We start from the raw sequence: 21,100 nt of genomic DNA on the forward strand, positions 1-21,100 counted from the left end.
ATAAGATGCAGTCTTAGTGGTGATACAACCTGGTTAGCTGTCTGCTTCTCGAGCAACATGATGTAGATATCTGCTTTGCATCTTATAGATATACTCGGTATTCACTAGGTAGTTCCCAGTGAATGTCCCGCATCTTATCTGATGTCCTATAGTAAGTGTTCCTAGAAGGTTAGACATGAACTAGATACATACTAGACTGCACATAATGTCCTAGCTGTAGGATGGTAATTAACATCTAATAAAGATACACTATGATGTATGGTAGAATTCAAGATACACAGAAGGACAGGATAAACTGGGACTGCTTTCAATAGCCAATATAGAAGCTCACATTTACACATTGAAGAAATATTGCTAACAACTACCTCCCCATGCCATGGTATATACCTCTGCACAATGCTGTGTCCATCCAAAACACCTCCCCTAAACACACCCAAAAGCCTGGACCTGGGAGCTGAAATCCCATTGCCAACAGCTTTACTATACAGCCAAGCCAAACAATCAACCAATCCAACCCAAATAAACAAGAAAACTCGAAGCTAAAAGGAGACAAAAAGTGACTAAACCGACTTCATTGCCATGCCGGCAACTCATAAAATTTGCGCGCCGGGGAAGAAGAGAAAAAGACAAGAAAAAATAGCCGTACGGAGAGATATAAAGAATGGAGAGGGTGAGTATGAGATTGAAATTAAAATTGAAAAAAAAAAGAAATGGCATGTTGGTAAACAAAGGATTTGGATCAAGAGATGATGGGATGTGGTGGTATATAAGTATGGTCTTTATAACGATAAATGCCTCCGCCAATGCATTCCGACCCATGATGAAGATGTTGCAGATATACAGGAGACATAGATGGGTCTGAAGAGAGCCGTAAAGCAAATGGGGTATTTTTTTGACTTTTGGAAATTGTTAGACATGCAAGCTAAATCCTTGAGATGGTTGATATAAAGGAAAGTGAAATAAACCAAGGGATAGAGAACGAGGTACGGCATACGACGCTGGTGGTGTATAGCCAAGTCGGTAGATGGGTAGATAGGTAACGGTAATTAATCATTGAAGCCTTTTACGTTTCCGGTCTTCTCCCAGAGGCCCATCGTTCTCCTCGATTCGTTCGGCGGCAGATGATGGGTTCAGCAGTGAGTGTACGTTACTCGCCATACTAGATCGGCGTGTTGCTGGCAGTGACTCTACTGGGCGGGGAAACTTGGGTCCTCCTATCGACCAGCCATTGTCTGGCTGGGATGGGTCTAGGAGTAGTGGTGGCGTAGCGTGTCGAGGCGGTTCTTGCTGTCGTCGTGGTCCACCGAGCTCGTATCGTGCTAGGGCATCGCGGACGTGCTGGTCAGAGGAATTGGGGTTGCGACTTGGTGAGGAGGGCCATTGGATGGAGGTGGTGGGCCCATATTGGGAGTTGGGCGAAGGTCCGGCTGATGGGGGCCAACCGTGCTGTCTGATGTCGGCTGAGGTGTGGCGGCGAGCTAGATTGAGGCCAGGAGGAGAAGAGACTGATGTTAGAGGATGGAGGCTTGATTGCTGTGGGATCTGGGGTTTGTTGTATACTGGTGCCGGATTTGTACCGCCGATAGAGCCATGGCGATGAGGTGAGATGGTGATATGAGGTGGTAAGGGATGGCGTATTCCGGAGGGACGTCTGCCGTCATCCTGGCATACCTGGCGAGGGGAGAGTGGAGGAGGACCGGGGTCGAGTGACATGTTGGAGAAGTATGTTTGCCTTCCTGACACCATGGCATCCTGAGGGTTTTCTAGGGTACGGATGTAGTCTAGTTGTCGAGTGATTTCGCGCTGCATGTTGGCGGCTGATATCCACGTTAGCAACTGCTATATGTTGTCATGTCAACGTAACCACTTACCATCTCTATGAATACTGTTTTCGGTATCAGGAACCAACGAGACGATAAATGACGACATCGAACTTGTCCACTGCGGAGTAGCAGAGGTGTTAGTGGAAGACTAGACAAGAACATTCGGCAACACCACTTACCTGATGGCACCTGGCCAGGCCCTCGGTAAGTACATGGCAGTGCGAGCTTAGAAGCGCGTTCTGATCCTCCATACGCGATAGCCGGTTATGCATGTCATACAAGGATTGTTCCAAAGTGGCCATTCTTGGATCCTGACCGTCCACGGTGGGCTCTGCGGGCGTTCCTGGCTGTGACGGGTTCGGCTTATGGGCCGAAAATGAGTCTCGGTGGATTAGAGCGTGTCTGGAAGCTCTCCGCTTGATATCTCGCAGTCCAGCAACGTCTCCCTTTCGGAAGCTGCCGTTTCCGTGCCTGAATTCCCACATCGGCGAGTCGGGAGATCCCGTGTGGAAGACGTCGCTCACTTTGTGGAAGCCGTACATGTTTAATTGCCGAACAAAGGAGGAAATGTTGGTATGCTTGAAATATTGCCTATAAATGAGATTTATTAGAACAGCTCGCATACGCGGAATAAGAGCACATACGATAGAACTTTTGAGAAGTCTGACGAAGGAGACATGACGAAGCTCTCATTCGAGCTTGACCAAGATATTAAATGCTGGATGCTGGGATCCTGAAGCATACTGTGAAAAGCTGTCAGCGGATGCGCCTTTCCAAAACCTCAATGCAGGGAGAAGATCAGTCCAACCTGTATAGCTTGTGAATGAAGGCCGTCTGAACAACCTTGGGCTGCTGTCCAGCTGCTGCCGCGCCAATTGGGTGGTTCGCGTTCGAGCTTTGCGACTGCATCGACTCCATGGCCGTGCCGTTCGTGTGGTTCGCATTGGAATTGACGCTGTCTACCTCCGGGCCGTTCTGCAGCGGCGGAGCCATTGAGGTCGACGTCGACGGGCTCATATCCATTGGGTCACCCGGGCTGATAGACTCGTTCGCCGGAGCGGTGGAGGAGATGAGCGGTATGGTCCTCGATTTCGCGGAGAGGTCGCCAACGGACGGCCCATGAAACGGATTTCGCAAGGGAGGATCAAGCATCCGGTTCATGATCGAGGTAGACGTAGAGAGAGCCAGAGTGAGAGCGAGATCGGAGATAGTGGGTTAGGATCTAAATCGCCGTCTAGAGTTGTCTCGAGTCTCCCAGATATCTCGCGAGGTCACGGCCAAGGGTGAAGAAAAAAATATCGAGACGGTTATACGTCCACCAACCGGTGAAGCAAGGAAGCGCAGGACGACCGCGGCAAAGATGCAACGCTGGCAGCTTGCGCAGACGGTGTCAGAGAGTATTTAACTCGAGTACGACGCAGCCCGGCCGAGTCAGAGGGCAGGGTTTCGTGGTTTGCGCAAGCCGTCAAGTGGGGGACGATGGCACACTAGAGGTGGAGCCGTAGAGGGGAAGAAGTCAACAAGATCGCATCTAGAGATGAAGCCTGTACCATCGCATTCAGCCTGGCTGGAGGTGTATCTGCTGTATCTGGGGGTGCGCGAGCTGGTCGACGGGAGGTGTCGAGACGAGGCGATCGAGCGCCGACGCGGAACCGACGGAGGCTTGTAGGAATCGCTCGAAGATGGACGATGCTAATACTAATGCTGGCGATGGTAACGCTGATGATGCTGACGCTGGCGATGCTGACGCTGGACGACGCTGATGCTGGACGAAGCAGAGATGCTGTTCGTGGTGGTTGTGTAGATATGGTTCTCGACGCTGTTCCAACGACAGAAAGGGGTGACAACGAGACGAGACGAGGAGAACAACTCTCGAGGATCAGCTCCGGGAACAGAGAAGAGACTTAGAGAGAGTCTTAGAGAATCTTGAAGCGAGGATGGGGCGGAAGCGTTCAGGGTCCAAAGATGGCTGTGGATGTGCTGTGGGCTTGGGGCGAGCGAAGCTACTCCGTCCTCCTGCTGCTGCTACAGGCAAACTAGTTACTTTTCCTACTTGCACTGATGGAACGACGCTGCTGCTGATATGCTGCTGCTGATGCTCGGGCTGCGACCCCGACTTCTCGTCAAGCGGACAGGGACTGGGGTCAAGGATCAAGGGCGTCTGTGAGTACCGGAGTATACAACAATCTATATTTATAAAAACAACTTCTTCACTGTACTCTGTACGGAGTAACTGTTAAAGAGTAGAGACGAGATGAGCTCTCAGCCTCAAGCAGGATCTTCCGTCCTTATCGTCCTCCTAGTGCCTGCTACTATTCTTTCTTTGGCGCTGTCTCCCTGCCTGCCTAGGGCGTGCATCCTTCTATTCTTTCAACCGCCCGCCCCCGGCCTCTGCCCAGCCATCCGATGGGGGACGAAGCAACCCCTAGAAGCTCCATCGACCATGTAGCGAAGTATGTCTATTTTTCATCTGGGGCGGCCGTGTGCTCGCCTGTTCCTGCAGCCAACTCCTCAGGAGCCCACCTGCAGAATTCCTTTTTCCTTCCTTCGTCGCCTCCTGGGACGGTATTGCTCTCCAACCGTCGAACAGGCTGCCAGTCGAGAGTACTCTGCCTCTTCTTTTTTTCAACCCCTATTTCCTACCCGTCATTCTTTCGTCTTTTGCCCCGGCCAACTATTGAATGGCTGAGGGGGCCGTATGGTTGTTCAACGTGCATGAAATCGGTGGGTTCCGCAGAACTTCTCGAACTGGAAGTAAATTTGGAAGTTTCGAAAAACCTACCTGACAGACGTGATCTTGTCAGACCCTCCTACCATGGATAGAAACGAATTAGAACAACAGCAGCCGATCGTGGGGATGCTTTTCCGACGCCGTGGGTACGATCCGGTGGGAATTCTTCTTTCCGGGCGGGTGAGCTGTCACCATCGCATATGGGATAGGTCATTTTTCCCTCCATCAACAGCCAGGAGGCTTGCGATAGGCGGCACCATCTTTTTATTTTTCCCTTTTCTCCTCCTTGGGGAGCTTGAGGGTTGCACGATCGCAGCCAACGGCCAGTAGGAACCCTTCCCATCCGAGTGAGATTCTGGTTTCTTGGTGCTGCTACCGTGCGATGGAAAAGAATAATTAATCAGCACGACTTTGCTCTCTCTCTCGCTCGCTCTCTTCCGTTCGAACTGACAAAATTCCAGGACCCGCGACCCTGGGACGTGGGCAGGTCGTACGTGCAGTGTACTATGTATATGCATCATGCTAATCCACAGCAGAGATGGCCATAATAGTCCGAAATAGTGCGAGATGGCGCAGGAGATCGCATCCCTGTCCTTGAACGAGACCTGGCAGGGCCTCGAAGATCAGCTGCTTACAACCGTTGTCCTTGCCAGAGCTCAAAGCGCGCGCTGTCGATTTCACATGGATCATTCGATCTTGACACATCTTGGCCGCAGTTCGTCCGCTCATTAGTTCCTTTGGCTTGTGCTTGCGCCCCCGGAACTGCAGAGAACATGCTGGTTAGCGCAAGGCGACTTTTCTGCTCTGTTCTCTTCTGTTTCTCTTCATCATGTTTCTGTTTCCACTGTTAATCCTGGTCTCTTGGTCATGTGGATGCATGGGGTGGTTATACGCAAACTTGTCCACCGTATCATCACGCAGCTCGAGGGATACTTCAACCTTACTCCGTACGAGAGGAGTACGAGAGGAGCAACGACGGGCGATGCGGTGTAAGCTGAGACAGCTGCCCTCGGTTATATATCTAGAAACTCCTAGCTTTTCCCCCACGGCACCGGCGCCTGTTCTACAAAACGGCTCATACTCCAAGCCACTCCTTGCATAATATTGATCCTGAGCGTCGCACGTATAACAAAAAGAATAAAAAATAAAAATAAAAGAGAGAGTACGAAGCGTGTCGTACAGGCCCATCCCAAAGATAGTGGCGGTGGCACCCTCGTCCGTAAGCGTTGCCTTATTTCGACCCGAAACACCAGTCTCCCCCCGACGTTATACCGGGTACTCGTATGCTGCGAAGCCCTTCATTTTATGTCGAAGGCAACGGACCGCCAGCGTAGGTTCGTCTCAAGCTGGGCTAGCGCATCTCCTCCAAGCCCGATCGCTTAGATGGACATCGTATCCCCCCACGGCCTATCCTCAAATCCTCTTCCCAAAGCCATCCCGCGCCGACACGATTGGCCCGTTGAATGCTGATATGGGCTGGGAACACGCCATAAGAGTCTGCCACAAAGCACTGACCACTACTTATATGTATCGTCGTGGCGTCGGCGATCCTGCAGGCTGGACGCTGGCGCATCTCGAGACCGAACGCCATGTAGTCTCGTCCGTTGCCCCGAGTTGGCTGGCGGCTGCGTGGGACGGACGAACCGCTCGCTTGTTCCCTTGTCCTTCGTCTTGAATACCGCAGCAGCTCTGGAATGCAGCTCTTGACAGCAGCTCTTGAACGGAGCTCTCGAAAGCCGGCGTTGTGTATGTAAGATGTAGGATGCTTAGCCCGAAAGGAGATGCCGAGCTTCTTAGGGCATGGGCCCTTATCAATCAGCAAAAGTTGGAGCTGGGAGGGACCAGCGGCGGGCTCCGGCTTCACTGTCGCATGTCGGGAGAAAAGATTTTAAACAGACATTTTGCGGCCTTTCTTTGCCTCTGCACAGGACGAGATCTGTTTCCTAGAGCTGCGGAGTGTATAAAGCCAGGTACGTGAACAGTCGACGCGATCACCGCATACCTGTCGCTGAGCTGCTGCCCCTCGGAGAGAACTTGCTGCCTATTTACGGAGTACTGCTTTTTTAACTAATACGCTGGACTTTGGATAGAAAACTAGCCATAACAAGGACCAGATTTGTTCAAGGGTCAGGGATTAGGTCGTCAAGATGGTCGAGAAGGTCTACGTCACATACAACCAGGTACGGGACAACAGCTCCTTTGTTCCCGTTGTATAGACGGAACATCTCCCCCGCCGTTTATAACCACGCAAGAGCCAATAATCGGAGGTATGGGTGTCTGACTGGTACTGCGGTTGTTGTCTATATAGGTACATAAGCTGTGCCAGGCCTCCGCCGGCCGCATCCTCGATGAATTTCGTCCAAACCTCATGATCGCTATTGGCGGTGGAGGATACGTTCCAGCGCGGATGCTAAGGTATGAAGCTCTATCTATCCGACGTCGAGCTGGGACTAAAGGTACCCTGCCATCAACAGATCTTTCCTCAAGCAAAAGGATTCTCCAAACATCCCTATCCAGGCCATCGGCCTCTCGCTCTACGAAGATCTAGGCAGAGGTGACCCCGAGGAGGTCCCGGGCACCAAAGTAACACGCACACAATGGCTCGACTTGAGCTCGTTGGAGATGGCAAACTTGATTGGAAAGAATGTTCTCATCGTTGACGAGGTTGACGACACCCGCACGACTTTGGAATATGCTGTTCGCGAACTAGAGAAGGACGTAGAGCTTGCGCAGAAACAACTTGGCCGACAGGGGGAGAAGACCACCTTCTCGATCTTTGTCCTACACGTAAGCTTTCAATTTTGCCTCATTTTACTTCGAGTATAGAGAAGCTAATATGCCGGGGACGGAATATAGAACAAAAACAAGCCAAAGAAGGGCCAACTCCCAGCGGACATGCTAGAAGAAGGCCGATACCTTGCCGCCGTCACGAGTGAAGATGTTTGGATCTGTTACCCCTGGGAAGCCACGTCAGTCCATCCACCTTTTAATCTCTTTAACTACGCAATCGCCATACTGACTTCATTTCCAGAGATATCGACGAGCACGACCGATTGGCTAAAGAAAACCCTCTAGAATCTTCATAAAATGACCAAACCTACTCGTTAGATTTTACCCTCTCACGTTGAATATGATAGTTACTTTCATTAGCCCGTCTGGTTCCAGCTACCTTACGAAAACGAATATATTTCCCATCTATGGAGGTCTAGGTGCAGACTTAAGGTGTTACTATTACAAGATGTGGCCGCTGGCCTGTTACCATGCCTTCTATACCCACGCTGAGGAGAGACAAGGTGGGATAGCCTTCATTATCATGAATGCCCAAGAGCGGATGTTAGTGAGTTGCCGGACTTCTAACCTGGCCGTGTCTCAAACATATCAGCCCATCCGCTCTGGAGGAACAACTCAGATTAAGAGAACATCGACTGTGCAGATAGTCCTTTGAATCAGCCATAAAAAATCATTTAAATTATAATTCTATCTATATCATTCCTCCCAGCGCCTCCGGTTAATAGGTTGCAAGAAAGGTAGTCCCCCACTTATACGATCGCATATTCTGCAAAAAAAGAGAGAAGCAATTCATCAAGACCAGAATAAAATGCGTAGAAAACGCAGATGGTCCTATTGCATTCCCCCTTTTATGTCGTCTGTGTATTCTCCCACATCATACTGCGGCGTCCATTGTAGCTTGTTCAGTCGACATCAACCTTCATTGATCTCAGTTCAGCTGTTGCTGTACTTATTTCGGCCTGTAAAGATTTATATGCCTCCGGTACGTCGTTGAATGTGAAAACTCCCCAGCCTAGTCGGAAGAGCAGGTATGAACCCAGTACCATCAGGAAGTATGTAGGAAGCTATAAAAACGCAATTAGAACAGGAGTCAGTTTATATCTTCCTGTGCGATTCAACGAGGAGAGGCAGAGTGCAAGGGCGCATAATCATTTTATCCCGCGGGACTATTTGCGAAACGTACATGTGGGATGATTTCCTCCTGTACGGTTTGGTTAAGTGGTAGAAGTCCCAGATACAGAGCCAAGTAGAGCTGCGAGAAAGATCACGGTTAGCGTATATCCCTCAGACATGACCAAATGTCTCCAATTGAGTCAGAACAACGATGTGGCGTCCAACGTACCGAAGTAACTAGCAATGCAATGGAAAGGGTCTGTTGCGCGCGTGTCATGGCTGCTATTGAAAAATGACGACTGGGAGCTTAGCGAGAGGCGGCGATGGATTCAGACCAAGGCTTTGACAACGAGATAATCGACTGGTCTTCGTTTCTATATAATATCAGGAGATGCGGCAGGTAATTCCTCTCCTTGAAGCTCTTTCTGATGCCAGCAAGGGGTTCGCGCTGTATAATCACGTGATATATACGCACACGTCACATGTTTCCAGCGTTCTTCATACTGCGACTGGATGTTGATATGAAGGCTAGTTGAGATACAGCTGTGAAGTGGTCTATGACTTCTGTGAGGGTAGAGGGGATCTTATTCTCGAAGATGATCTGGTTTGGACGAACTGGCGTTGTGGCTCTACCTCCATCCACTACCAAGCATACCCGCCCGTTATGGCAATATGTATATATCTTACTCTAGTAGAACTCCTATCATATATAGGGCTATAATTAGGTTAAAAATAGGACTACAGCACCAGTTCCCCTGTGCCTCATGTGGTGCCGTACGGAGTACTCAATACTCTCCAGCTTCAGATCCCTGAGTCCCTCCGTATAGATCGGCTTTATACCCTGCTATTCGCAATTTCAACTGAAGCCTCACCCACGGAGCAGTTCAGACGCACAGTCGACAGGCATCCTGTCAAGCAGACATAAGAGCCTAAGATGAAAATATGGCCCCCTGTTGATGACCTGTATGTGTGCGCCCCACACTGCGTATAGCAAAATAGCCACAACAAAGTCTTCTCTCATGCTTCAAAGCCAGGCCAATCGTAGCGCCTTCGTGGTGTAGTGGTTATCACGCCAGTCTCATAGTAAAATATGACTCGGGAGCATAACTCCGGGATATCTGGAAATGCCAGTTCGATTCTGGCCGAGGGCAGTAATGAGTCTGGCGTCAACTGTCAACTTTCATTTTTGTCATTTTTGTCATTTATGCTCTTTTTGCCAACTGTCTCATTTTGTCTTTTGTCCTTTTTGTTCATCCATATCGTATTGCGCCGTCTTTCTCTTGACTGTTGACAGTGGTGGACGTTGGATGTCGTTGCAGGCAGCAGCAAGCCCTAACTGCGAGGTGGCCCAAAGCGGCCTAGCCCCGCGACATGCCCTACTTCTTGGAACTCGCGATATCTCGCATCTCCGCCAGGCATCAACAGCTAAACAGTTACCGGCGCTTAGGGAGTTGGATCCTTTTTGGTCACCTGTCCGCTATTGCCTGATACCTGCGCCTTTGTCTAATGTCACCCTGGACGCTGCTCGCCAATAGCCATACTCGGTATATAGGACCTCATATAGAACCCCACTGGATGGCACTGTTCCAATAGTGCCTATATTTAGCGACTTCAGTCCTGGTTTAATTAGCTATCTATCATTAACCGCCAGCGAGGATTCCCATATCCACATGACTGAGAAGGTGTCCTCCTTAGAGCGTTGAAGCCTGGTGCCATCCTTGGGGGCATCTAGAGGCCCTTGCCACTTCCCGGACATTCTTGGTTGCGGATTGGACCTTTGGTCAAGCGGCCCATCCTCCAGAGTGTCATCGATATAGGCATCCACGCCAGGAAGCTGTACCCTCATGGATCAATCCATGGAGATTCCCGTTGAACCGCCGGCCAATCCGGCCAGGGACGCAGGGCCAGAATTAAATAAATACCCTCCGGACACTTCGCACAATATGGATGATCAAACTCTTAAATCACCCCTTCCCGCACCTGAAAAGGATCTATCTAAACTCTCGCAAGAAGAAGAAGAAACTATGATCCGCTCTCTACGCACAAAATTCAAGGGTGCGGAGGATAAGAATCAGAATGAAGAACTACACACCCTCTTGAATTCTTTGGAGCTAGCAGACAAGGGGCTTAAGAGTGGCACTCCAAGCATGGAAGGGCTGAAGGCAGTCTTATCCCAAGTCGATATGCTATGGAGGAGCAACTCGAGCTACATGGCCGAAGTGACAGAGATGTTAGCAGATGCAAGTCGTGATGGTAAGTTTTGCCTCTTTTTCTTCATCCTTCAAGCTGGGTAGAAGTTGTGACAAGTATCAACGATATTTAGCAAAATGGAGACCTTACTTTGGTCAATGTGGAATATTGGACTATTTCCTTCGCATTATATCCACAGATGAGGTTGAAGAACACACCTTATTGCATGCTTTAAGATTTATTGGCAATTCGTGTGCCGACACTGGTGAGTCTATAATCTATTCCCCTTACTTTCTGACATATGGATAGCTAACATGACTAACTATAGATGAAAATAGAGAAAGAGTGCTTGAGAGGAATTATACCTTGCCAATAATACAATGGATCAGTCACCTGAGACTAGTTCATGTCGCTATACCAGTTATTTATAATATATGTGTTGACTTTGGTAGGTTGACCTCCTTCCTTATTTTTAGTATTAGCTAACCGGCTTTCCAGTCCCTGCACAGACTCAAGTTGCTCAAAATGGTATTTCTATGGTGCTTCTAAAGCTATTAGCAAGCGAGAAGCTTAAAGGCAGTGCCTTGTTGGGAGTCACCTATGAGTTGTTGGAAATGGCAAGTGAGCAAAGTATGACCCTCCTTGATCCCTATACGTCTACATCATAGCTGACCAGAATAGGTCAAGCAATTGACATTGCATCCGATGACTCGTTACCCCTTTTAATACATGCGACATCTCGCTCAGAGTCCCATGGAGAAGGATTCGCTTGTTTAGTGAATAGTTTAAATGCCTATCTCCAAAAAGACAAGTTCCAACAACTGAGCATTATAAACGAACATGTCGAAGAGCTCCTGTCGATTTATGCGGATTCTTTCAAAGGAGATGACTCCATTATGTCGCCCCTACGGCTTAAGCTCAACCACTCGCTTGCAGATATATCGGCCCTCCCCGCATTCCCCAAATACTACCCTTTGCGTTGCCCGGTAACCGAGACACTGATTTCATGGCTCAGCAGCGACAAGGACGATCTCAAGATATGTGCATGTGTTATACTCGGCAACGTTGCTCGGGATGACGAAGTCTGCAAATCGATGTTGCATGACTTCAAGATTCACCTACCACTAATATCCATGCTGAAGCGTGATGACGCGAAGGCAACGGTCCTACATTGCTCCCTTGGCTTCTTGAAAAACCTAGCAATAGCCGGAGATAATCGTGAATATCTAGGTGAAGCAGACGTTATCAAAGCCGTTTCTCGGCTATGGGCCCTTGAAACTCTCCCCCATGCGCAGCTTATGGCGGTAAGCCTAACAAGGCAAACGATTTTAACCTCAGTCTCAAATATTGGCCGTCTATTGGAACCAATCTCTTCCGATGCAGATTCCCCCGCCAGTCGTCGCACTTATCTCTCCCTACTTCTCGTTTTGTTCGGCAAGACAGACTCTTCTCCTATCAAAACCGAGATTGGGCGAACAGTCGCGGCTGTATGTCGCACGCTAATGCGACTGAAGGGAAATTCTGAATTGCCCTCTGACACACAGGAGTTAGTCGATAGGTTGTTCACCCTGCATAAGGACGTTGCGCGCCCAATAGGAATAATGATTACCCAAACCGAGTGGCCCATTGTTCAGAGTGAAGGCTGGTTTGCCCTTGCGCTAGTGGCATCTCATCCAGCTGGGTCTCAGGCAGTTGTTGACTGTTTGGAGAGCATGTGTGTTATCCAAAGCCTATGTGACACCGTCCGTTCGACTATCTCCCCACCAGAGCCAGGAGAATCGGCCAAGGATAAAACCGACCGTTTGAAGAAGACGAAAGATAGGGATAATGCTCTTTTCTTACTTCATGGTCTAATGAGGAATAATGTAAGCTTGTCTCGACCCTCTCTCACCACTGCTAGCAAAACTAACATACCTTGTCAGCCATCGGCATCTGAACTCCCAGAATCTCTTCGCGATATGTTTGAGGGCCTGTTGCGGGAGGCTGGCCATGAACCTCCTCAGTAACACAAGAATATTATTTATGATTTTGGAAAGTTCTCTGGTTTGATACAATGTTGTGATGTGATGTTAACTAATGATCTCCCGCTCGCCATATCCACCGACAATATTAGAATGTTAATGTCGTCTCATGTCTTGAATAGATAAATTTACTCCTTCATGAATAGACTCATAATGACCAATTATATAGCCTGCTTTATAGACTCATCTATTTGAATTCATAAATGCTGGTATATATTTTAAATCATTTAGGCAGGATAAAACTATGGTAAGGAAATAATTGTCCAATTCTCGAGCCGAATTCGATATATCAAGAATAAATAAGATGGTCTATCTGCTCAAGCTAAATAACCTCTCGTTCGTCTGCTTGCTGGTTGTTGGGGGTATCACTAGTTAATCGCTACTCAGACGCCAGATTTTGGGTGAAATAGTTAAGTCTACTTCATCTCTCGCCGATCGTTTCCACTTCAGTCCTCGGCATGTTAATCGAAGCTGAGGTAACCCCCATTAGTCATTTCCTTGACATGATCTTGGATGAGACTAAAGGGTGTCATGAACCCGGAATCAAACCCCGCCACGTTTTTTTCCACGGCAAAAAGTAAGCCAACAAGTTCTCCGTCCACGTTTACGACGAAGGCTCCTGAGTCACCATCAGCCGCAAAGTCAGCGGTGCTCGATATGACCTCGGTTTCTTCGGAAGGATTTCCAGAGTTATCCCAGTGTACGATTGCCGACATTCTGTTGATTATTCCCGACGTGGTTGTTGTTCGGCCTTCCTTAGCAACCCAATTATTCGGCACCGGATAACCAAAGGATCTAATATTTGCATCTGGATGCGGGTTGTACCGAAGGCCATTTCCTGGTAGCATAAATCCAGGGGAGTTCCGAAGAGGGGAGCGAGGAGGTTTATTAAGGGAGAAAGTGCTTGGACTCTCGATCAATGCCCAATCTAAACACTGGTTATCTTTCCTATGGTATCCCGACGCAAGTAGCACTTTGCCTATACCAGGCCCTGAGATAAGTCGTGGTAGCATGCAATGCTGTTGCTTCAATTCCTGATCATGAGGTTCATTTTTGCATAATTCTTCCAAGTGAGCCATAGCCTCCTTTGAGTCAAGAGCTGCTGGGTATTCAATATCTAAATGACCGCGTTGATCATTCCAATGTACCCCATGCTTGTCTGTATGTGCTGAAACACTAGCATCGCCACTTCTAATGGCGTGGTAACAGGTAAGAGCGCATTTAACCTTCCGATTTTCTCGCGGAAGACTGAGTATCAACCAACCGCCTAAAGTCCCTGCTTCCGCGTCTCTTCCGCGGATACCGATGGAGCTTCCATTGACCGGGTTTTGAGGTAGACTTTCCGCAGCTGTTGCCATAGGAAGTGTCATGGGAAGTTCTGAAGGCGCAAGAACGACCCTTCCTGGGAGAAACTCTAGGTGTACCTGCATCTCCAACTCAATTAGAATTTGAGATAGTCGAGCCTCGGCAGATGCAAAGTCGTAAGTTGACTTGGGGCGGCAAAAGACGATGACCGTAGGTTTTTGTCGTTCGTTGGTATGGCGGCAACTTCGCATATGGAATGCGATGGATGTCCAGACGTTCTGCATAGAAGCAGACACTTCGTTAACAATTCGACCTTTAACCTGGGTCAGAGATTCAATAAGAGTCGGATCATCAGGAATAGCATATGAAACATCGTCGTACATCATGTGGGCGTTTGATATCTCCACTTGAAGAGATGCTAGGGTATGGCTCAGGGCTCTTTGCTTGACATAATTATGCACATAATTAGCGGCAGTTCTCCACGCCGCTGGATTGGTGTTAGATGTCAGGATCCTTAAAACATCCCTAGCCTCGTATGTTTCATCTAGTGGCTCGAGGCGGTAGAGTCCATATGTGCGAAAGGTGATTCCATGTGTGGCTAGGATATTTGGTATCTCATGGGCAATAGAAGTCTCGTAAACCTCGCGTAACTCGTCATTAACTTGGCCAACTCTTGACTTCTTAGGTATCGGAAGGCCACTGGAGGCAACACGGAACTTGTCCTTGCTGGCTACCCAGTGCTCGATTGTTGTAAAACCATTAGTCGCTGACTCTATATACATGTTAGTTAGGGGATAGATGTTTCGGCCTCTGTCCACTTACGGCTTCCATAGCCAGAGTCCTCTGATCCCTCGGCTCTTCTAGTAATACAAACCATGTTTGATGATAATATCGGAGCAGCAGGAGTAATAGATAAGATGTTAGAACTTCAAAAGAAGCAGTGCTAGAAGTCAGTCAGGACATCTCGAGGTAGGAAGAAGAAGGCGGAGAAGAGAAGATAAGCTAGCTCGAGACCTAGAAAAAATCCAGTGAAGGGGAAAACATCGTCAGTGACTCAAAGATGACCACACTGGTGTTAAGTAGGAAGACGGTAGCATTCTGCTGGTAGTGATGACATAGCGGTACACTAGTTCTCCCAACCTTAAATTGTCCTACCAAGTGCGTTTCCATCATGAACTTATTCTACTGCCAGTACCATGAAGTCGACCAAGTCTATAAAGACCAGAAAAGTGACGTTGAGCTCAACCGCGGCTCGCGCTTATTTAAGTTTACCAGCGAAAAGGAGCTTACTAATCAATCGATCTACCATTTGGGCCGATATAGAAAGGACGACAAGTTCTAGAATAACGACTATGTTGTCAAGGATTTGGCGAGCGATGATAGATTCTAGTTATTGAGCTTGCGAATCTTAACATTCTGCTGGCAAATATATGTCCGTTACCTCACTGCCGTGAATCGACAGGATACCATGACCCATCACCCTATTATAACGAAAACTTCGATCTATTCCATAATTTCATCGGCATATACGGTAACATAGTGCCTCATCTCCTGTAGTCCTCTTCGCTTATGATTGAGCAGGGAGCCCTTTCGCAAAGCTGGACCAAGATTTCTAAAAAAGAAAGTGAACAATGGCCAGCCATCTGTATCTAACAACGGAAGGGAGTCCCATTCTCAAAATCATGGCAACGATGGCATGTCACACATAATATACATATATATAGTACCCGGTACCAAGTTGAACGCTCTATGATCTATCCTCGACTCTTTTGCGCTTCTCTTTTAATCTCTTCTCTGTCTTCATGAACTCCCTGATCCCAACTGGGATATCAGCAAACAGTGCATCGGCCGAAGTATCAGTATTCCAGCTGGCCTGGCTCCCGCCACCGTCATCGTCCATACTTGCGCTCGCACTGTCCACTTCTTTTCTTGGGGCTTGCCTCATATCATGTAGCGGGCCTGCCGCTTTCTTCTTCTTTGCTCCTCTCCGGGGAGGATCTCGCTTCTTGGCTTCGTTTATTCTCTGAGCCCATGCTTCAACATCATCCCGATAATCGTCCCAAACGCAATGCACACATCCACTCATGCAGCAGTTATCAGGCTCTTCTGGTCGTGGTGGTATGGGTACGCCATTGATTGTATGCCAGGTCGACTTGGGTGGTGTTGTGGCGGGGTTGTAGCGGGTAGAGGAGTAGCCCGGCCCAGCAAGCCGGGTTCCAAAGACTATGCCAAACTTTTCCTGTGGTAATTTCTCCGTGCTGGGCTCTGTTTGCGCCGTCCCGGAAGCTGTTGTGGATGATGGTTCGGTGGTTTGGGGTTGCGGACGACGGCTGGGATTGTATGGTTGCGATGGCGCAGTAAGGATATCGGAATAGTATCCCTTCAATGGATATATTTGCTTCACCGTACCTCCGCCTGACTCGTTCTTCTTATCCACCTGTGTGTGTTGATATCGCGGAGATGCTACCTGCTTCAGCCGAGGACTCCTCCAAGGCGATATTATCTGTGATTTCGGCGCTCCGGTAGACAGTATACGGAAACAACTTGAACATAGCGTGGAGCTCAAGGGATTCTCCCCCATGACGGAGAAGAACAGTGACCCCATTTGTGCCTGACACGACGGCGTTATGCTGTAGACCTCCAGGTTGTCCCTCCCATTGTCGGCAACCAAAAAGCCAGTGGGATATTGATGCAAACAGTGCAAACACCGCCCATCGCGTTCTTTTGTTTATGCCGAGGAAGCTGGGGAGTTCAAGGAAGAGCTTCGAAGCAGACGAACGGTCGATACGATATTAACCCGTACCTTTTTACTTATTATTCCAGTCTAGCATATACAGCTTGAAGCTTTAGTTACATATGTTCACGCCCATTCCTCCCCGTTAAATGTGAACGCGCTGTCCGAATGATACCCTCCTCGCCCTCCAAACGGCGCAAGTCCAATTCGTCTATTCCAATACCTATAGGCGCGTCAACCACCACGAGAAGAGATGGCCGTGGACGTACTAGCCCGTCGCGATCACCGAGCCGCCCGTCATTCCACGCGCCGACACGATCGAGCCTTGCGCGACACCATCCAGACGTTTTATCGAAGGTCCTAGAGCGGTCAGCATCCGAGAAAGCGCGACGGCCATCGGGCCAGGATTTCAGCTCCTTTGGCGAGCTCGGAGACAGTTCACCTCGGATATCTGGCAGTATACCCTTACGGCCGTCGTTGGCTAAAGCTCAGCCGGAGACAGAGGCAGAGGATGGATTACCACAGCTCAACAATACTGTTTCCAGGCCGAGTTCTAGACGGCGATCATTTGCAGAACAACCCTTTTCTGGCGAGATATCCATGGTGAATGAGCCTGTCATACAGCCGGAGCGAACAGAGTCAGTGTCGGATTCACCTACAGGCGGCCATGAAGGACCGGGACTGTCTCCTTCTCCAAAACCAAGGCCACAAAAGACTATGGTGCAGACCATTGCACAATTCAATGGTAGCCCGAGTCATCATTTAGACATGAAAAAGAAACAACAATTAAAGAAGGCAGGGTTTTATCCTATATTTAAGACCAAGAACCCGAAGACTCTCGCGGGAAAGGAGGAGCGTGGTGCTGCTGAATTGCCAACGGATGCTGAGGTCGAACCTGGAGAAGCGTCACCAAAAGAATTAAAGCAGAAAAAAGAATTACGAGATTCACTCGAGGCTCAGCTAGAGAGGCTAAAGGGAGAAGTTGCTCTCCTAGAAAGGGAGGCTGGCCGGCTGGAGGCTACAGAAAACGAACCCCCTGATGAGGTCTCCCTTAGACGATTGATGTATGTCCCAAGTCTACTACATATTTTGCTATATTATCTTGTTTATTATACTAATATTTCCAATCCAGTGGGCTTCTCCTGTCTAAAAACCCGTCTTGTGCTCCTCCACCCCCTAAACCACTTACGCCACCACCCTTGTCTTCTATGATTTCGTACCTGCTCCCATTCACGGCTCGACGGCGTATCCCACCGCTGGAACCAGACATCCCTTCATCACCACCTCCCCAGAACCCATACGCCTTGAAACCACCGGATAATCCAATGCCATACCTTACCATCTTTGCTCCTCTTACGCTCAGCACTGAGACTATAACGTCTACTATACGAAACCCATCCCGAGCCCTAGGGACTCCTTCAGATATAGTTCAGACATATCGCTTTGTTCTCCAACCCCCCGCCAATTTTCCAACTACACTTTACCGGATTCCTCTAACCCTTACCACGGATCCAGAAAAACAATCCGTGATATCTATATCCGTCCCAACCGCTGCTGCCGATAGAGAATTAGAGTCATGGAATGTTCCTGACCCACTACAAAGTTGGATCACCTCCCGACTGTCCAACCCCCTATTAGAGCATGATATATCTGGCCTGTGTTGGGGCATATGTCAATACTGGGAGGCTGCGATATCGCGCTCAAGGTTCTGGATACAGTTGCACAAATTATCCGAGAAGCTAGAGGAAAACCCGCGATATCTTGACCAGGCAAGGAAGCGTCACAGAAAACAAGCCGAAACCGATATGTCTAGGAGTGCCACGCCGCTATCATCTATCGCAGACGAGCCACATTACAATACCAGAGATCTTGTCCGGCACTTTGGACAAACGACTCATCAGTTCTCTACTACAACCGGGTCCAATAGCCTCGAATTGCTCGTATCTTGTCACTTATCAATTGATCTCTGGACTAGTGAGCCGCAATTAGAACCTGATATTTGCATCTCTAGCTCCTCACTAAAGAGTGCTGCAGCTAGCAAGATAGAGAAGGAGGCCAAGCGTGCGTTTCGAGGCATGCTTAAGCGTGGGAAGAACGGCGATATCGACGCTGACATTGGGTCGTTGGTTAAGGCTGTGGAAGCTGTAATCGTTATTCTATTCGGGCTTGTCTGAGGATATTTATGTTTAGCATTGGGTATAATATCATGGGCTGGAGTAAGGGAAAGGTTTAACGATGAAACGATATAATAGTGTACTATAGTATACAATTGCTAGCAGCGCCTTGAATACCATATTGTTTTACTTCATACGTATGTTCGCAGGGCATCTACATGGAACAGAGCAAAATGTGAGATTTTGTATGAGGGTTTCCATTTCTACATCATGATAAACTCATGCAACCATATAAAACAAGTCCGTCCAGCCAAATCAGTACCGGCACGACTTCGTTATGGCTGCTCACTTTCCCCACTTTTATACCTCCCATCGAGGGGAAGGACGGTCCAGCAGTGCATGGATTACCTCTGGATGGGTAAGGAATTGGACCCCGGGTAATTTGGTCATATGATATCGTATTATTCATGACACGAGAGGGTGAGTTGTTTTGGGAGTGAAATAGGGTAAAAAAAAGGAGAGCACAGAAACTAGAAACATAATAAAGGGTAACACCATAGAACTTCCATTTATTTATGTTTTTATTTTATTTCTTCGCAGCAGCGGCCTCATCAGCCTTGGCCTTGACGCGCTTCGCTCTAACACCGACGAGTCTAGCATCGCTTCGGGCGAGTCTCATTCTGCGGTATGCGTTCTCTTCTCCCTTTGGTAGATCGGACTTCTTGATCTCGGACACGGCGTTCTCGCGGGCAGGGTTGGTGACGGGGAAGACGGAGTCGACGGACTTGGCCAATCCCTCCTTGGCAGCCTTGATCTCTTCAGCAGAGGAGTCGAGCTTCTTGAACTGGCCGCTCTTGCGGGGGAAGAGGATCAAGCGGGCCTTGTAAGCCTTTAGGCGGGCGACGTTGACGGAGAGGGATTCGGCGGAGACATTGCCACGGCGGTGGTCAACGGTGATACCAATGGTGGGAGCGAGTTTGCGTGGGATACCAGCTTCCTGCAAATACGAAACAAAGCGAACTGGTTAGCTATGCTGTGCTTTGATCTCTGTACGGCGAGCAAGCTAGGGCGTCGGGCGTTTATATACCTTCAGCTCTTGTAGAGAGAAACCACGTCCGGCCTTGACACGGCTGTTGTACTTAAGGGTGGGACATCGGACAACTGGGCGGAGTTTGTCGACTGGGCGAGGGGCAACGGCGGCAGCCTTCGCAAGACGAGCTTCACGACGTCTGTGTTTTCGGCCGGGCTGAATAGAGATTCGTTAGCTTAACCAGATCCTGCAACATCGGTGGTAAAAATCGGGATCAATTCATCTCGTACCTGGTCGAAATGTACTCTAACACGTCGGTCCCAGTCCTTGTGGAAGTCTGTTCAAGAGATCATGGATTAGAGAGAAGTTCGATCATCCGTCTGCCTTCAATCTTTCACTTCAAGATCGAATCACGAAATTCCACCTCTTCCTCGTGCTCTCCCACTCCGTGACGCGCATATTCGATCCTCTCTTCCTCGCAGCTCGCACTCAGCAGGATGGTAACTCACGGTTCTTCGGGATGGTCTGGTTGTGCTTGATCGCCTATACATCGGAAGGGAAAAAAATCCAGTTAGTCCTGATGGTCTCATTTTGCGATGTGATGGTTCCCACAATGTCCCTTGTCGCACTTGCGCGCAACGAGGGGCCAGGCGATAGCAACGATGAAAGCAAGGGCGAGAGAAGCATACCATTGTGACGGCCGGTGATCAAGTTGTCGAGAGCCCGGGTTGTTGAATTGTCGATGGTCGTGTCTCGACTTTGATGTCGAAGGTTGGCGATGTTATTTGGGTGGGAACTTTTTCGGTGTGGTCGTGCTTATGTCATCACTACTCGCTTAGGCTGAGTCAGCAGTTTAGCCCTAGCTTGCCTAATCGGGCCATGTCTACTTCCGATGTATAAAAAGATGAAGAAACTTGGGAGTAAACAGAGGGAGTTACGAGTATAAAGTCGACTGTTTCTTGATAGATGCTGTTATGTTACATTGTTTTGATAATCAACGCCCAGGGGCCCGATACAGGAAAAGCAACGCATGTTACATGGTGTCAGATGGGAGCAGAGGAGTCGCTCTAGAGGGCTATTAGAAGAAGATGGAAGAAATTGTAGGCAAGGTGAACAGTAGTTAATTGAAAGCAAGACCAACCGCCAGGGGCATCCCATCCCAGACATAACAAAAAGCCATTTGATCAAAGAAAAGGAAATCGAAAATTACCAGTCATCTGGAAGGGGTCATAGGGGTCGTCATTGGGTC

At 48.8% G+C, this 21,100-nt stretch overlaps 7 protein-coding genes across 7 annotated transcripts; 3 read left to right on the forward strand and 4 right to left on the reverse strand.

Moving 5' to 3' along the window:
* Window positions 1–1,050: 1,050 nt before the first annotated feature.
* GIQ15_06098 (HSF-type DNA-binding domain-containing protein) lies at window positions 1,051–2,984 on the reverse strand (the record flags this gene model as incomplete). Its single annotated transcript, XM_033553515.1, has 5 exons — window positions 1,051–1,817; window positions 1,872–1,941; window positions 2,003–2,414; window positions 2,468–2,566; window positions 2,632–2,984. 5 exons carry the CDS (start codon window positions 2,982–2,984, stop codon window positions 1,051–1,053), a joined length of 1,701 nt encoding a protein of 566 aa, XP_033404659.1.
* A 3,717-nt stretch (window positions 2,985–6,701) lies between these two features.
* GIQ15_06099 (xanthine phosphoribosyltransferase 1) lies at window positions 6,702–7,640 on the forward strand (the record flags this gene model as incomplete). Its single annotated transcript, XM_033553516.1, has 5 exons — window positions 6,702–6,734; window positions 6,863–6,969; window positions 7,029–7,341; window positions 7,411–7,523; window positions 7,586–7,640. 5 exons carry the CDS (start codon window positions 6,702–6,704, stop codon window positions 7,638–7,640), a joined length of 621 nt encoding a protein of 206 aa, XP_033404660.1.
* Window positions 7,641–10,400: 2,760 nt separating this feature from the next.
* GIQ15_06100 (uncharacterized protein) lies at window positions 10,401–12,653 on the forward strand (the record flags this gene model as incomplete). Its single annotated transcript, XM_033553517.1, has 5 exons — window positions 10,401–10,710; window positions 11,146–11,268; window positions 11,329–12,134; window positions 12,192–12,512; window positions 12,570–12,653. The coding sequence occupies 5 exons, from the start codon at window positions 10,401–10,403 to the stop codon at window positions 12,651–12,653; spliced, it is 1,644 nt and encodes a 547-aa protein (XP_033404661.1).
* A 476-nt stretch (window positions 12,654–13,129) lies between these two features.
* Window positions 13,130–14,850, reverse strand: GIQ15_06101 (uncharacterized protein; the record flags this gene model as incomplete). Its single annotated transcript, XM_033553518.1, has 2 exons — window positions 13,130–14,745; window positions 14,796–14,850. 2 exons carry the CDS (start codon window positions 14,848–14,850, stop codon window positions 13,130–13,132), a joined length of 1,671 nt encoding a protein of 556 aa, XP_033404662.1.
* Window positions 14,851–15,720: 870 nt separating this feature from the next.
* Window positions 15,721–16,578, reverse strand: GIQ15_06102 (uncharacterized protein; the record flags this gene model as incomplete). Its single annotated transcript, XM_033553519.1, has 1 exon — window positions 15,721–16,578. One exon carries the CDS (start codon window positions 16,576–16,578, stop codon window positions 15,721–15,723), a length of 858 nt encoding a protein of 285 aa, XP_033404663.1.
* A 297-nt stretch (window positions 16,579–16,875) lies between these two features.
* GIQ15_06103 (uncharacterized protein) lies at window positions 16,876–18,881 on the forward strand (the record flags this gene model as incomplete). Its single annotated transcript, XM_033553520.1, has 2 exons — window positions 16,876–17,771; window positions 17,840–18,881. The coding sequence occupies 2 exons, from the start codon at window positions 16,876–16,878 to the stop codon at window positions 18,879–18,881; spliced, it is 1,938 nt and encodes a 645-aa protein (XP_033404664.1).
* A 526-nt stretch (window positions 18,882–19,407) lies between these two features.
* On the reverse strand, window positions 19,408–20,543 carry GIQ15_06104 (60S ribosomal protein L13; the record flags this gene model as incomplete). The annotated part of the gene is made up of 5 exons (XM_033553521.1): window positions 19,408–19,818; window positions 19,909–20,067; window positions 20,142–20,188; window positions 20,361–20,394; window positions 20,541–20,543. 5 exons carry the CDS (start codon window positions 20,541–20,543, stop codon window positions 19,408–19,410), a joined length of 654 nt encoding a protein of 217 aa, XP_033404665.1.
* Between the last annotated feature and the right edge of the window lie 557 nt (window positions 20,544–21,100).

Source organism: Arthroderma uncinatum, assembly GCF_011692745.1.
Source record: "Arthroderma uncinatum strain CBS 119779 chromosome Unknown scaffold4, whole genome shotgun sequence".
In the NCBI taxonomy this organism is placed as follows: domain Eukaryota; kingdom Fungi; phylum Ascomycota; class Eurotiomycetes; order Onygenales; family Arthrodermataceae; genus Arthroderma; species Arthroderma uncinatum.